Genomic DNA, 15,108 nt, shown 5'->3' with positions numbered 1-15,108 from the left:
TCTGCTGCTTCCATCTTCCTTCCCATTTCTGAGCCATTAACAATGCTTTAGGTTCAAGGTAATATAGCTAATAATTATCCCAATCCAGACACCACTAAAGGGCATGCTAAATACTGGCTAGTATTCAGACACACTTTTAATTATATTTTTATAGATAGATTGGACAGTTTGATAAAAATTTCTGAGCTTCAGGTACCCACTCCATCCTGAGAGGCATTAAGATAAAAAACATGTATTCGGTGCTTGGTGCTCAGTAAATATTTCTAGACCAAATTTTTGAAGTTAAATAAATGCTTGTTAGGTGATATTTTAGCAGTGAAAGAACCTTCCTTCCCTTTCAACATCCATTACTGCTCTGAGTTATGCCTCCTAAGGGCAGTGACAAAGCTTACCCTGTTCCAGAAACACTCTGGATAAAAGGGGACAGAACCTGCAGTCTCCCGCAGGAGGCACCCACCTACGGACTGGCCAGCAGAGTAGGAATCTGTCCTTGTTCGGGATCGCTTGTTGCCTTTGGTATTTGCTGGAGAAATCAATAAAGGGAGAATTAGAAAGTGCTTCGAACTTTGACTTGAAAGAAACTTGGCTGGTGTGATATTTTCTTACAATCATAAAAATATAACGTTACCTAAAGCTATAACCCCTAAGAGGGAGCCAAAGACGTACTACTCGGGAGTAAGTGGGTGGATGTTAGCATGGGTATCCCATCGAATCCTGAGGGACACACTGTATCATTGAATTGGATTTAGACAATGTAAACCAGGTAACACAAGGTGGAAATATAACATCACAGTGATTAGATGCCTCGTGTTAGTAAACTTCTTCTAAGGAAGTAGGGACAAAGGGCAGGCTGAGATATTGCTGACCCAAGTCATAGTGGTTTGCATCTCCTATCAAAATTCCAGCTTGCTCTTCTATAGGAAACCCAAACAACCAAAAATCACTAGGGTACTTAATTTATACTTAAAAAGTATTTTAATTAAGATCTAAATTGATTGGAGTTTTCTGTTCTAGTTAAACACTTGAAATTCATTTCTAGCACCAGAGTTAGTTTGTGAAAATGTAATGCAGTACCTCAGTAATGTATCTTGGGCTCTAGGCTTGAAGGGCCATGGGTTAGTCAAATGTAACGTTGTCAGCTATTCCTACTTTGGGAGGGGGCCAACTCGAGCTCCCAGCACTTGCTAATACTCACTGTCCATCAGCCTCCAGTTCAGCAAGGGGTCGTAGACAAAGGCTTCCAGCACAGCCATGACACTATCCTTGTGTTCCCGAAGAACTTCCATCACTGTGTGGCACGTGATTCTGTAGTTGCCATCCAGACCGGTAACCTGCACAAGGGCCAGAGCTGCTCACCCCAGGTCACGGACACTGGCCCTTTAAGGCCTCACGACCAAGTCAGGAAGGGGAGAGGGTCTGTGACCCCCATTGAGGAAGCAGACACAGGCCATTACTAATGTATCAGGCTGGGAATGTCTTTGGAGCAAGGGGTCAGGACCGTGATTCATATGAAACAAGGTATAACACAAAAAATGGTAATACTTTCAAAGATCGATCATTTCTAACCCAATGGAAAATACCAGGAAAAGACTACTGCAACAGCCTGTGCATTCTGGGGAACTGATGAGACCTCACAAGCATGTCCATTCTCAGAGAGGGTCGTAACTGCATTGGCCCCATTCCAAAGGAGCTTGTCACCAACATCCACTCACCTCCATAGCGTTGGTCAACATTCTCGTTAGTCTAAACGGAATCTTTTCTGGAAATTTCTCTCTGGTCATAGCAACCTATAGGGCAATAAAGGGAAAGAACCCAAGTCCACTGGTTAGGTTGTTTTCTTTCACTAAAGCTAGGCGGTTTCTCTTTGCATCACCAGTATTGATTTCAATTAAAGCACAGAAATGAAGCAGCTTGAGTTTATCGAGGGGACTTGTCATAGGGATTTCAAAGACAACTTAAAAAAAAAGGAGAGAGAGGGAGAAGAAAAGGACAAGTGTGCATCATGCCCAGGCCGGCGACCAGCAGGCCCTGTGGAGGCTGAGGGTGTGCGAGCAGTGAGTGGCCCTCGCTTCATGAGGGGGAGGAGTGGTGGCGTTTGAGTCCAACTACAGCAAATATTGAAGGGCATGGATTTCGTTTCTATCACCTATGGTTGGAGAGGCAGGGGTGAGATAATGCATTTTGGGCTTGAGTTTGCCAAAATGGTCAGAGGAGGGTGAAAAGTGGTCATTGGGAAGGTGAGCTTTATTTTATGTGGTGTTCTGGAACGTGCTCACCTCAAAGCAGTCCCCAAAGTCAATGTGCAGGATCTTCCCACTCAGCCGGTCCAGCATCAGGTTGGATGGGTGTCTTTGAGAAACAGCAGCGAGACCAGGGCAGGGGCAAGAGAACAGCAGTGATACATCAATCAAGTATGTGATACTCTAGGCCACAGGTTGGCAAACAATAGCCCGCAGGCTATATCCAACCCCCACCTGCTTTTGTAAATAAAGTTTTATTGGAACACAGCTGTGCTCACTTGTTCAAGTATTGTTTCAGGCTGCTTTTGTACTATAACAGTAGACAGGAGTGGTTGTGACAGAGATCGTATGGCCAACAAAGCTAAAAATATTTATTATCTGGCCCTTTATAGAAAAAGTTTGCCAACACCTGCTCTAGGCCTGAAGTGAAGACTTACCTGTGTGAATCACAAGTTGCCTCATGATACCATGATAATTGGGTCATGAGATAAATTGTTTCTGGCAGTGCTGGCATCTTAGAGTGACAAGGCTCTATCATTACTATTTAGCCTATTTAGCACCTATCATGAGGTCTTGTCTCCCTGAGCAGGGGCTCCCCAGCCAATCCAGGCAGGATCACCTGACTTTTGTCAACAGGCATTCTGTTTTTTTAAACAAGAATTTATTATTTTTGAGGGATAAAATTATTTTTACTTTCAAATAATTATATGAGACATGATCCCAGGAGAAAAATAGGAGACATAGCAGGCTGGCTGAGTGGCTCAGGTGGTTAAGAGTGCGAGCTCTGAGAATCAGGGTTACAGGTTTGATTCCCACATGAGCCAGTGAGCTGCGCCCGAGCTGTGCTGCTGCTGAGCTGCCAACAGGTGGCAGGATGGCTCAGCTGGTGAGAGCACATGCTCCTAACCAAGGTTGCCAGTTCGACTCCCACATGGGATGGTGGGCTCCTCAACTAAGATTGAACACAGCACCTTGAGCTGAGTGGCCACGAGCTGCCAAAGGGCAGCCAGATGGAGACTGGACTTGGGAGCTGAGCTAGCTGCGCCCTCCACAACTAAGATTGAAGGACAGCAACTTGGCTGTTCCCCTCCCCCAATTCCCCAACACTATACCCCTTCCCCAATTCCCCAATAAAACCTTTAAAAGAAAAAGGAAAAATAGTAGACATAGTAAAACTAGTTTAAAAAGTCTAGGGCCAGCTGAGTGGCTCAGTTGATTAAGAGTCTTGCTCAAGAGTGCGAGCTGAGCAACAGGGTTGCCAGTTTGATTCCCGGCCCGAGCTGAGCTGAGCTGCTGCTGAGCTGCCAACAGGTGGCAGGATGGCTCAGCTAAAAAAAAATAAAAATAAATAAAAATAAGTCTATTGCGTCAATTTCTGAACATTCCTAAACTGCTTTTTCAGTCAGTACATGGGGATAAAATTTATTATGAAGAAATATCAGAAGGATCTACTTTGGTTGGTTCCAATTACAGAAATACAATTATTTTATCTTAGCATAATAGTGATTGATAAATGTTTATTGATTAAAATCAATCCTTAATATGGTTTTTAATATATTAAACCAACCTATGCAGAAAGTAGTACCCTTGAACTACGATTTGTCTTCTTAGTTTGATGTGTTGTTCTGTTGGCAGGGATAATAAATAGGGGACTAGTTGATGCCAAAAAAAATGCCTCAAGTACAAAATACAAATATTTACCAAATGGTCATAAATCTCACCAGAAAACAAAATGAAACCACTCAAGAATACTACAATGGAGAAAGAAGACTAAAAGAAACAAATTAAATTCACTCACCTATCTCCCAGGCCCAAAATATACCCGACCATGGACATGACTGCTAAAGAGCGGGTGTAATTGGTTCTTCGATCAAACCACACCTAGAATACAGAGGCATGAGTGAACCACGGCTCTGGACACTTTAACTTGTTTCCACACAATTATATGCAAGTCAGTTGTTTGCTTCTATTCCATCATAACCAGTTAGAACATATAATGGAATAAAGATCCCCTTCATAATTACAAAATTAATAAACCATACTAGGAATCAACTTTAGAAATGTGCAGAACTTAGATGAATAAATTAAACTCTGCTTAGAAATATAAAGACTTGAGTAAATATTCATTTAAGGATTTCCACTTAGGATTGTAAAGATAATATCCTCCCAAATTATTTGATACATTTAATGTAATTCCAATAAAAACTCAGTGGCATTTTCTTTGAGTATTAATAGTATGGTACTTAAGAAACAGGCAGAAAGATCAATGAAATAGAAGCTCTAGAAAGAAATCCAAGGGCATGTAAGAATTTAGTGTATAATAAAAATGGAGTCTTTTAAAAGGGAAAGGGTGGATTATTTGGTAAATACTGTGGTGTTGGCTGATCAGCTTAATAAAATTTATATCCTAATCTCAAATTCAAAATTGGGTTAGGATTTAAATGTAAAAAGAAATCTTATAATTAGTACAATATATGTAAAAAGATATATAATTTTGAGGTGGACAGGGCCTTTCTAAATATAAAGCCAAAGGCACAAACTTTAAAGGATTAAAAATCTGTTAACTTTAAAAATGTGTCTATATCAAACAAAATAAAAATCCCAAACCAAGAAACAGGCCATTACCAATATTAAAACACCAAATAAACAGGAAATTCATAACATACATGAAAAAGATTAAATAGCCTTAATAAATAAAGGGCTCAAACACTATTTTAAGTAAAAGGAGAAATGTTATACTCAATCTACACCTGCTACATTGCAGGGCTCACCCATTTAACTTTTGTTACAAAAGACTGCACATCACCTGCAGCTAATCGTGACAAAGATGAGCCCCACAGGTGAGCAGGAGCAAGTGAGCAAGGCCTCCCGACAAGAGGGGGTGTGCCAAAGGGTAGCGAGTGTGCCTACCTCGGAGCTGGGGCTTTTCAGCCACAGCAGCTTGGCCAGGTCGTCCCCCGCTGTGTTATTGACAGCGTGCTCAAACACCTCTACCTTCTGCATCAGAGTCAGGTGATCGTAGTCTGGAGCCATCTGCATCAGAACACAAGCATTCCAGAGAGCAGCCCAAGACAGAGCCTCAGCCCAGGAAGAAACAGGCCCTGGGTCCAGGCAGAGCTGGGTTCTAACTTCAACACCACAGCCACAAGGAGAAGGGCAATCAGAACGTTGCAGAAGGAATAACAGTGGCCACGCTAACCTGATGACCACAGGAACCCCCGGGGCCTAAGGGTAAAACACGAGGTCTCCACGCAGGACAAGCCTACTGGTGTGAATGAGCACACTGGAGGGTTTATGGTTCTGGGTAACAATTTTTTCTTATTCCTTCCACATCTACTAAACATTAGTGCTCTGTATGCATCAGGTACCTGATAAGTAATCCTGTGCAGCCTCATCTAGGATGAGGAAAAGAGTTCCTGGGCTTTAGGACCCTCCTGTTTCTTAGAGAAGGTTATCTATGTCAGGTCTCACTTTCTTAAACCTTCAATAACAAATTTCCTCAAGTCGATTTTTCAGTGATGAACATATGTAGGAGCACAAGAAAAGCAGTTTATAGCTTCTCCGACTTGTGAGTTTTGCCTGAGACATACCCGCAACATGATGCGATGCTCAATGTTGAGAAGGATCTTCTTTTTCTCCCTGTAGTCCCGGATGAGGGCGTGCAGCGTGTCACAGTGGGGGACCCAGCCGATGAGGCCCGAGTTGGTTGATAAGGGAATGACTGCGTATCTCTGGATGCTGGTGCCCACAGGAAAGCAGAGTTATTGCACAGCAGCAAAGCGCACCTTTGATCCACTCATGGCACACGCAAACTAGTTACGAGCCCGCTGCACAGGGCTATTGTGAGGTGTGTAATGAGGGGCCTTTTGCAAAGGCTCAAGCATCTCATAAAGACAGTGCGCTGATGGGATGAAAGCATATCGGCCTCTCCACCTGCCCAACAAACTCGCTGCTTTGGGGGAACAATCCAGTGACTACTTCTAAGCCTAAAATAACCTCCCAGAGTACTATTCACATTCTTGATTGAGAGGGGTAAGAGTGGACTAAGGAGAGGACAAGTTTGGCCAGGCTGGAATTCCACGAGGGGTGCAACACATCAAATTGGCAGCATCTCCAGTCTAATGGCCACGAAGTGTTCCATTCTGGATCCTTCGGAGGTTGTTAAAGGCATTTTGTATCGGACTACTCTAAAAATATGGAGGGTTTTTCTTTTTGTGTTTGACACCTTGGCTCTTGACAACTTCCTGCCGGGTACATACTTTTATAATTTGTTTTGTAAAGGTACATGGCTACATGGGAGAGATGGAGGAGGAAACTAGAAGCCTCCTCAAATCCTCGCCGTTTGCACGGTACCCTGAATACCTGAGGTTTTTCCGGAGAGAGGTTGGGTCGTTGGCCAGAAGGGTGTTGACCAGGCCGAAGAGCTGCATCACTCGTTCGTCCTGCCGCAGGTCTTCATGGCCCTTCAGGAGGAAGACAAACTCGTGCCCGTTGCTGCCTGTAGGAATAGTGGAGAGGTTAGGGCAGATCAGAGGGTCTCAGACCCGTCAGCTGATAGACCACCACTGGATATACCTTACCCTGCAAACAGAAAGACACTCCCTTGAAATGATGAAAAGAATGGCCCTGCTACAATGGTCCCCCAATACTATTCAAATTAAAAATAAATGTTAAAAAGCCGTCTTTGAGGATCACGAATGATTCTGCATAGAAGCAGTCATTCTGTGTGTTCCCCTCCCTTACCCACTTTCTGCCCCTCTCTGTCCTGCTCTGACCCGAGAAGCCTGACCTCTCCAGACTGTATCATCTGGGCTCCCAGTTGGGGTTGGCTAATGGGGGCACTGGCAGGAGGTCAGAGAGCGGGGAGAGGGAGAGGTCAGGGTATTTACCCCTGACAGCCAGCATGGCCACAGTTCTAGAAGCAGCTGCGTTCATCTATCTGGGCTACAGCTTCTGGGGGTACAAGCCCTTCCCTGATGGGATCCTGAAAGGGCTGGAGAGTGGGGGCAATAGCTTCTCACTGTTGGTTCTCTTAACTCTGCTCACACCTCTGAAACAGTTCCTTCATTAGGTCCCTTTAATTAAATACTGCTGAGAATCCGACTGTCCTATTTTAGTATTAGGAGACGCCAGCCCATGGGGAGACAATCACCTGTGGACCACAAGCAATTGGTGCTGGTGAATAATCACTGCATTTAAAACACATGAGCTTTATTAGTAAAGGCAAGAGACCTCGAAGTGCCACCCGAGTACTTAGGCCTCCCGAAACTGTCCCAGATAGGTGAGAACTCATCCTCAATTGTTTGGATTTTACACAATCATTTCCCACAAACAGGGACTGTGATGGTCTAAAGCAGAGGTCGGCAAACGGCGGCTCACCAGCCACATGTGGCTCTTTGGGTACGTTCCATTTCAAAAGTTTGCCAACCCCTGGAAGAGCCAATCCTGTCCCTCACAACAATTTAAAAATTATTTGAGAGCCATAAATATATTTTTATATAATCACCATTATCTGAATAATATCCTTTAAAAATTTTATACATGAAACTATGGTAGTTTTATTTTCATTTTCAATTTTACTTCAGAGCCACACGCTCACGAGCCACGGTTTGCTGACTCTGGCGGCTCTTCTGTCTCAAGTTTGCCGACCCCTGGTCTAAAAGAGTATCACAGAGGCCAGAAGCTTTCCTTCAATGTAGCTTGTCATGTCTACGCTTGCCTCTGGGTGCCTCTTGCTTGGCCTCATCGGTTCCCCCACAGCTGCCTACCACGCCCAGGAACCAGGCCTTACAATTCCTTCTGCCTGTTCTCTGCAGGATCATAATGCTTCACTTAAACAAGCACAACTACCTGAATGAACTAGGAGTCTTGAGGAGGATGGAATAAAGAAATCTGTCCTCCATTTCTCTCTCAATAAACACAGGAGAGACAGAACATATGAAAGATTAGTGTGAACAGCAAGCAGTAATTTCAGAGGAGGGGGTGTTCAGCCAGGGTGGGAAGGAGACACAGGTGGCAGAAGTGCACAAGGGTACTTACCCATAAGTGTCAACTTCCGGGGCCTCTGCTTGGACGTGATGACTTGCAGAGATGGTGCTATGGACTGAATGCGAATGATCGGCTGGTTGGGGTCATAGGTTCCTGGCACAGCCAACTCAAGGTCACGGCACATCAGAAGTTTGGGGGAAACATACTGCAGCTCTAAGGATGTGAGCTGTGAATAATTACCACAGGGGTTAGTTTTCTGCCTCTAGGGAAGAATTTAAATGCAATTTAAGTGTTTTTCAATGAATTGCTAATAGCAGTCACTTGTCCCAAAGTCTGTAGGTGTAAGTAAAACCAGCTGCTTTTCTGGGGTGAGTGTTTCAACATTCACCACAAAACAAAGGATTATACTGAGCCCTGCTAGGACCTGAGGATCCCACCTGTGGCAGCTGCTTTGAGATTCGTCTGAACACGTGATAATAGAGGTCCCAGGCTTGGGTGAGGTCCTTGACATTCCCCGATTTCATGTATTTCCGGCACCACTCTTGGGCCTCCATTAAATCCCGACCATATGCCTGAAAGGAAATGCAGGGGAAATGGCACATGGTCACGGGTGTCGACTAGCCCCAGGGCTGAGTCTCCCCACAGCCACAGAACCCCTCAGGAGCACACTGTGGTGGGAGGCACAGGCCCGAGCCTGAGCTCCCACTCTCAGGATGGCTTGGTAGGCAAAGTAAGGTCTCGTGAGGAATGGGGTTTTCCAGGTAAAATTTCAGGAGGGTTTTGCAACTTAACGACAATTAAGTTTCTGGTGTTTTTATATCCTATGACCTCATCACAGAGTACATTTTATTCAAGTCAGTAGAAAGGCTAGCGGGAAAGGAGTCCCGTAAAGGTTCTGGGTCATGTCATTTCATGCTGTTACCCCATACCTGGTTAAAGGAGGTTTCCTTCAGAGTCTGGGGTCCTCGTTCCATCATGGCGTGCAGGGGCTCCAGCACCTCAAACATGCCTTTCACGTTCCTCTCCCCAAAGTACAAACGAGAAGCTTCCTCCAGGCCTTCGTGCCACATCTCATGCCAGAGGATGGCCACTCGGATCAGCTCCTCACTCACCTGGATCGCAGAGGGAAGGAGAGAAGCACCAAGGATGCCCTCAGCTCAGACAGGCCTGTCTTGGAAAAACAGGAGCTACTCTTTCTGGCAGCCAGAGGGAGCACGCAGCACTGCCGTGAGGAGGAAAAGCCGTCTCGCTCAAGGCCTCTGGCCAGGTGACCAGGGGCGCTGCAGTCCCGCCCTGGCTCCTGACTCACCATCATGGCCTGCTGCACCAAGGTGTTACTGTGCTCACACATGTTCTTCAGAATCTTGTTGGCTGCGTTGTGACGGGCTGTGGTGGTCGACTTAGAAGCCACAGTCAGGGGGTAGATGAGTGCCTGAAGCAAACACAGAGGAATATTTGCAAATGTTTCAGAGGAGCCGGCACTAACGTTAGCGAGGATGACAAAAGAAATGGTGAGTATGATATTAACGCTCATTGAGTCTGCCAGGCAGGGGCCACTTAATCTTGAGGGTGAACTCTTTCTTTCCATGAAGGCTCCTGGGACGGCCAGCTGGGCAGACCCTCCTTGGGGCAGGACGGGAGGCTTGTCTCCAGAGCAGCTTTAGGAAAGGCTGAGCACCGAAGCAAACGGTCAGCTGTTAGATGGACCGCCACATACCTGGGGGTGGTACCGACCAATGTCTGTGAGAAGCTGGTGAATGAGACGTCCCACCAAGGGCCTGGGTGTATCAATTCTTGCAATAAGCTGAGGTATAACCTGGTATTCAAAAAAACACAGTATGCAGTGTATGAGCCATGGAAACAACTCTATTCTTCTGGGCAATGACTAGCTTTTGTAACTTGTTCTGGTAAATGCTGTTGGGCAGTGAAGTGATTTGTTCCCTTTAGTTCTCTAAAGAAACTAAAGGAAATACGGAGTCTTGACCTTGGCACTGATCCCTACTTCCTCAGCACTGCACAGTGCATGCTGCCCCGTTACTCTGACCAATGCGTGACTCTAAGTGGAAAGAGGGGAGCTGAGCCATCCTCACCTGTAACCCAGCAGCCTCACCCACAACCAACCATCCTCACCTGTAGCCAGCATCCTCACCCTGTAACCCACCATCCTCACCCAACATCCTCACCTGTAGCCAAGCATCCTCACCTGTAACCAAGTGTCAATCTGGATTGCTTTCACCCCTTCCACCAAGGCTTCATTTACATCTGGCCAGTGACCATAATCAAACCATAAGGTGAGAACTCTAGAAAAGAAAAATGAGAAAGCCACAGGAAATTTAGTTTCCCAGCTTTTGTCTGTGTGTTTTTCACCTTTAAGGTTCTTGAGAAGAACTGGCAGGGTCTCAAATCAATGGCTCTCCAGGGTGTTTGGTCTCAGGACCATTTGGGAGCGGGTGGGCAGTGATGGCCAGCAGTGCTCGACTGAACACTAGGGGGCCATCCCAAGTGAATAATCATTTCATTCCAGATCATGTAGAGGGGCACATGGTATACGCTCAGAAATCTAACAGAGGCGGCCACAGATAACCTTTGCATAGCCACCTGTAGAACAGTGGCAACCAGGAAACCTGGCGCTTAGCCAGCCAGGGGTCCCCAAACAAAGGAGGTCACCCTTGTCACCTGCAGCCTCTGGATTGGCTGGTCCATACCATTTGATTAGGTCTCTCAGAGTTGGCTCTAAAAGCTGAAGGGATTTCAGCAATAATGTGACAAACTCGTGGGTTTCTTCTTCCCAGCATAACACACCACATATGGAGAGTTCACAGGCCACTTCTCAGCCTTTGCAGGTTTCTCCCACATGGGTGGGGCCTGGTCAACTGTTACTCTTGGATGTACTGACTGCGGTGGGGAAGGGTAAGCGGACTTGACGCGTAACTTCTATGTCCTGCCGTTCATTCACATGGCCTACCAGTGTTTCCCCCTCCTGTCCCTGGTACCTGAGCGTATCCTGGAGGTTGTTGCCTCGTGACAAGGAGATAGAACGGAAGAAGCCCTGGACGGCAGGGACAGTGTACATCAAGAGGGTTTTGGACAAGTCCTGTGGGAACACACACGTTAGTGCCACTCTTGCCTCAGGTTATCTGTAGAAAGGGCACAGTAGCGCACTAACAGGACCTGCCTCAAAGAGTGGCAATGAGCATTACATCAGTTCATGCATGAAGAGCCTTCTGATCGGCGCCCAGCACATCACAAGCACTCAATAAATAGCAATGGTGCCATAACTTATTATCTTGGCCTACCGGTGGCTTCCTAAACAGGTGGCAGAGGAGGGAGGGGGCTGAGGTGCTGAACATGCTGACCGCTGGTCCTGCCAGCTGCCCCGGTGCCTCTGAACTGACAGCCCAAGGGGAGGTGGGAGGGGGGACAAAAGGCAGGGATGGAACCTGCCAGGCTCTGTCCTCAGAGTGGCTCTGTCTGCAGATGTGCACGGCCACCCACACACAGGTGCGCGCCGTCAGAATGAGCTCATGCACTGCGGAGCACGACAAAGAACTCATTCTTCAGCTTGCACGACGTCAGCTCCCCAAACACACACACGTGCACAAAAGCACGGTCTCCAGCAACGCTGGGTGGACGGTCAGCAGCGCTCTCTCGCTTCATCTGGCTCCTCGGCGGAAAGCCTCGGGGCCCTAAAGCTGAACTGTCCACTCCTCAGCGCCTGGCGCCGGGCGCCGGGGTCAGTCTAGGGAGGAGGAAGGGCCCGGTACCTCAGTGACCTTCTTCTGCAGGGGAGAGGGCGTCGGGCTGTTCTCGCTGCTCTCGGCCTCGCTCTCGCTGTTGCTGCCCTCGGTGCTGGTGGCAGTGGCGGTGGCCGTGGCCGCCGTGGTGGCGGCTGTGGCCGCACTGGTGATGTTGGCCCCACTGGTGTGACGCAGCTTCTTCTTCTCGTCCCGGGCCTGGTTCTGGTGTTTGTAGTGCAGCACGGCTTCGAAATTCATCACTGCCCACGCGTGCCAGGCCTGGGTGGGGCGGGAGTCAAGGACAGACCATGGGGCTGTGACCAACAGCAGCGGACAGAGGCTCGGGCACCGAGGGAGGGCTTGGAGGAGCGTGAGGCCAAAGCTGAGGCAGATGCTGGGCCGGCCCTTTGCGCTCAGTGGTCAGTAGAGCAAAACTGCATTTCCACGCAACACGGGGGAATGGGCGTTTTACTAAATTCACCGTGATCTGTTCATTTTGTGGCACGCTCACTGTATCAGGGACTGTGGCGAGTGCTGGGGGAGGGGCACTGGAAGAGGAGACGCTCTGATCCTTGCCTCAGGGACCCTCTAATCTAGGAGGGGAGCTCAGTCACAAAGCTGAAGACAGGCAGAATGTGACCGGGGCTATAGGAGACGGATGAGAACGCCAGGGGCGGGCCTGCGAGAGCTTCCCGGACAGGAGAGGAGGAGTTTGGGGCATGTCTTGAGGAGCAGCCTTCAGTGGGCAAGGAGGGTATAAGCGGTCAGGACTTCCTGGCGGGGAAGAACAGGGACAGGCATGCAGGCAGACAAGCACAGAGCTGTTCCCAGGAAAGGAACGGATAGGGGTGAAGCTTGGGTTATGTGCAGCAGGGCAGTGAGGGGAAGGCCAGCACACTGGCAGGGTCAGGGTATGGAGGGGCTGGCCTATTAGGCCAAGGAGGCCCCATTTCATTCTGCAGGCAAGAGAGCTTCACTGGGTTGTAAAGAGTCCTTTGGCAGCATTGCGTGAAACATGGTCTGAGGCTCAGGGGAGTGAAGGTGAAGGCCTTACCCAGGTCGGAGGACAGCGGGAAAGGCAACACAGCGAGGGCAAGGGAACATGCTGGAGGGCGAGCCTCGTTCATTGTCCAGCCCTCACGCCTGGCCTGTGGCCTGTGGCCTGTGGCCTGTCAGAGAGCCAGGCTTAATGACTATTTGCTGGAAGAAGCCTCTGGTGCTCATTTGGCTAAAGGAGAAACTAGTCACACCTGAGGTTTGGGGCTGCAATGACGCTATGGTATAGACAGCACTGCCTAGTGTAGACAGCATGAGGCAGAGTTGGATTCAGGGCCTCATAGGTTAGCAGTGATAGGGCATTAAATAATCCACTCATGGTTCCACTTTCTGGATAACCAGGAAATTCCTTTCTGTTCCTTGCTAAAAACCTTCCTTTAATGTAAATGTATCCATTTCTCCTTTTAAGCAGAGTAAATGGATCATAATTGACTTTTATCTGATGAGTAAGAATTTTACAATCATCTTGGTTTCGTTTTCCCAAACCTTCATTTACTCAACAGATACCTCTTATATACGTATTATGTGCCAGGCACTGAGCTGGGGGACACGGTGGCCAAGACAGCAACAGTCTCTGCACACACACGGGACTACACCACTGATGGTACGAGACAGCATAAGCCCAAAAGGACCCACACTAGGAAAAAACTAAAACTAGTAAGCAATTTTTTTCTTGTGATTTGTTTTCTAAAAGTTGAATGAAGAAAGGTAATCTGGTTAGGAGATAGTTCTAATTAGTAATGTTCCAAGCGTTAATCGTGGATTTATTTTTCTAGTGTTGGACTACAGCTTTCCTAGAGAGAGTATGATTGCTGACATCATGAAATGGGCATTTTTCAGGTCAGAATGAAGCATGCTTAAACCAGGATAAGACTTTGGCTTTAACCAGGATAAGATGCTTCTCTGGTCTTCAGCTGCAAGTCTGAATCCCAGAGGAATGAATTCACAAACTATGAGCAGGTTAAGGAGCTACTACAAAGAGATCGAAGGCCATCTGCCATACCAAGCAGCTCTTGCCAGCGGCCCCTCAGGGAAGACATAAGACAATGAGGACGCGTGCTCTCGCCTAAGATGTGTGCCTCCAAGAACCTCTCCTCTACCAGCCAATCACATCCTTTACACATGTTCTAATTCTGTTTACCCTCTTGAAAAGTTTCCTATGACGTAACAGGATGTTACCCACAGCTTTCCAATAAAAATAAAGTTAAGTTCTTAGATGAAGAGCAGGCAGGAATGGGAATCTGAAGGAACCTGGGAAGGAACAGATGACCCAAGGGAAGATAATGTTCCAGAGATTAACCATGTGTCCAGATGCTCCTAGGAAAACAAACAGCTAAGGGTCTGTGAGACAGTGGCATTCCTAGTACATAATAATGGTGTAGTAGGTCCTTCTCGAATAAAAGAATCTACCAATCTTTCTGGACACACTCAACTTGTAAGGGGCCTCTGATAGCCCAGCTCCCAGCAGCCAAAGCAGCAAGTGCACAGCTGTAAAGCACGAGCGCACAGCTGGGCTGCCAGGTGGCGAGGGTGCCATGTGGAGAAGGCACAGCTGGGGACCCCGCAGCTCTGCGGCTGCGTTACCTTGTACCAGCTGCGGTCGTGCTCCGTGGCAGCGCTGTAATACTGCAGGACTTTGGGGATGGTGCTCTCGTTGATGCCCTGGAGGTTCAGCTGCCACTCCCCAAGTTTCAGGAAACAACTGAAAACAGAGAAACAAGCCCATATGTTGCTCCCTCCTCAAAATACCCGCCCCGCCCACCCCCCAAGGAAAATGAGTTATGGTAGGGGGGCACTAAAGCCTTTCTGACATTTGCTCTCAGGAAGCCACAGAATTCCCAAGCACATGGAAAGAAAAAGGTGGGAGTGTGGGATACATCATTATGGTATTACCTCTTTTTCTTGACCCCTGTCTCTCAATACTAACATAAACCAGGGACCTGCACATGTAGCTCTGTATAGACCTATCTATCCCAAATCCATGTTTTGTGGGTGACAGTGGTCGAAAGTAGCTTTTCTTACTGGTTGCTATATGGTTTCTCTGTCACTGGTTCCTTCTCCATTCTTTATGGTGGTAATATTAACAG

General features: G+C 47.4%; 1 protein-coding gene across 1 annotated transcript in view; it reads right to left on the bottom strand.

Moving 5' to 3' along the window:
• MTOR (mechanistic target of rapamycin kinase) overlaps positions 1-15,108 on the bottom strand; it is a 111,324-nt gene that overhangs the window by 7,474 nt on the left and 88,742 nt on the right. Inside the window, exons 21-37 of the mRNA XM_019639752.1 lie at positions 14,606-14,723; positions 11,993-12,244; positions 11,222-11,322; positions 10,432-10,528; positions 9,946-10,044; positions 9,538-9,660; positions 9,158-9,340; positions 8,666-8,800; positions 8,280-8,454; positions 6,603-6,738; positions 5,831-5,978; positions 5,151-5,273; positions 4,039-4,121; positions 2,277-2,349; positions 1,713-1,787; positions 1,196-1,331; positions 458-523 (exon numbers count right to left, since the gene is read on the bottom strand). Coding sequence (XP_019495297.1) covers positions 458-523; positions 1,196-1,331; positions 1,713-1,787; positions 2,277-2,349; positions 4,039-4,121; positions 5,151-5,273; positions 5,831-5,978; positions 6,603-6,738; positions 8,280-8,454; positions 8,666-8,800; positions 9,158-9,340; positions 9,538-9,660; positions 9,946-10,044; positions 10,432-10,528; positions 11,222-11,322; positions 11,993-12,244; positions 14,606-14,723 — 2,123 coding nt within the window. The remainder of the gene's footprint in view (positions 1-457; positions 524-1,195; positions 1,332-1,712; positions 1,788-2,276; positions 2,350-4,038; positions 4,122-5,150; positions 5,274-5,830; positions 5,979-6,602; positions 6,739-8,279; positions 8,455-8,665; positions 8,801-9,157; positions 9,341-9,537; positions 9,661-9,945; positions 10,045-10,431; positions 10,529-11,221; positions 11,323-11,992; positions 12,245-14,605; positions 14,724-15,108) is intronic.

This window comes from Hipposideros armiger, unplaced genomic scaffold (assembly GCF_001890085.2).
Source record: "Hipposideros armiger isolate ML-2016 unplaced genomic scaffold, ASM189008v1 scaffold_46, whole genome shotgun sequence".
NCBI classification, from domain to species: Eukaryota; Metazoa; Chordata; class Mammalia; order Chiroptera; family Hipposideridae; genus Hipposideros; species Hipposideros armiger.
Note: the sequence above shows the minus strand (reverse complement) of the source record. Positions and strands in the feature narration are given on the sequence as shown.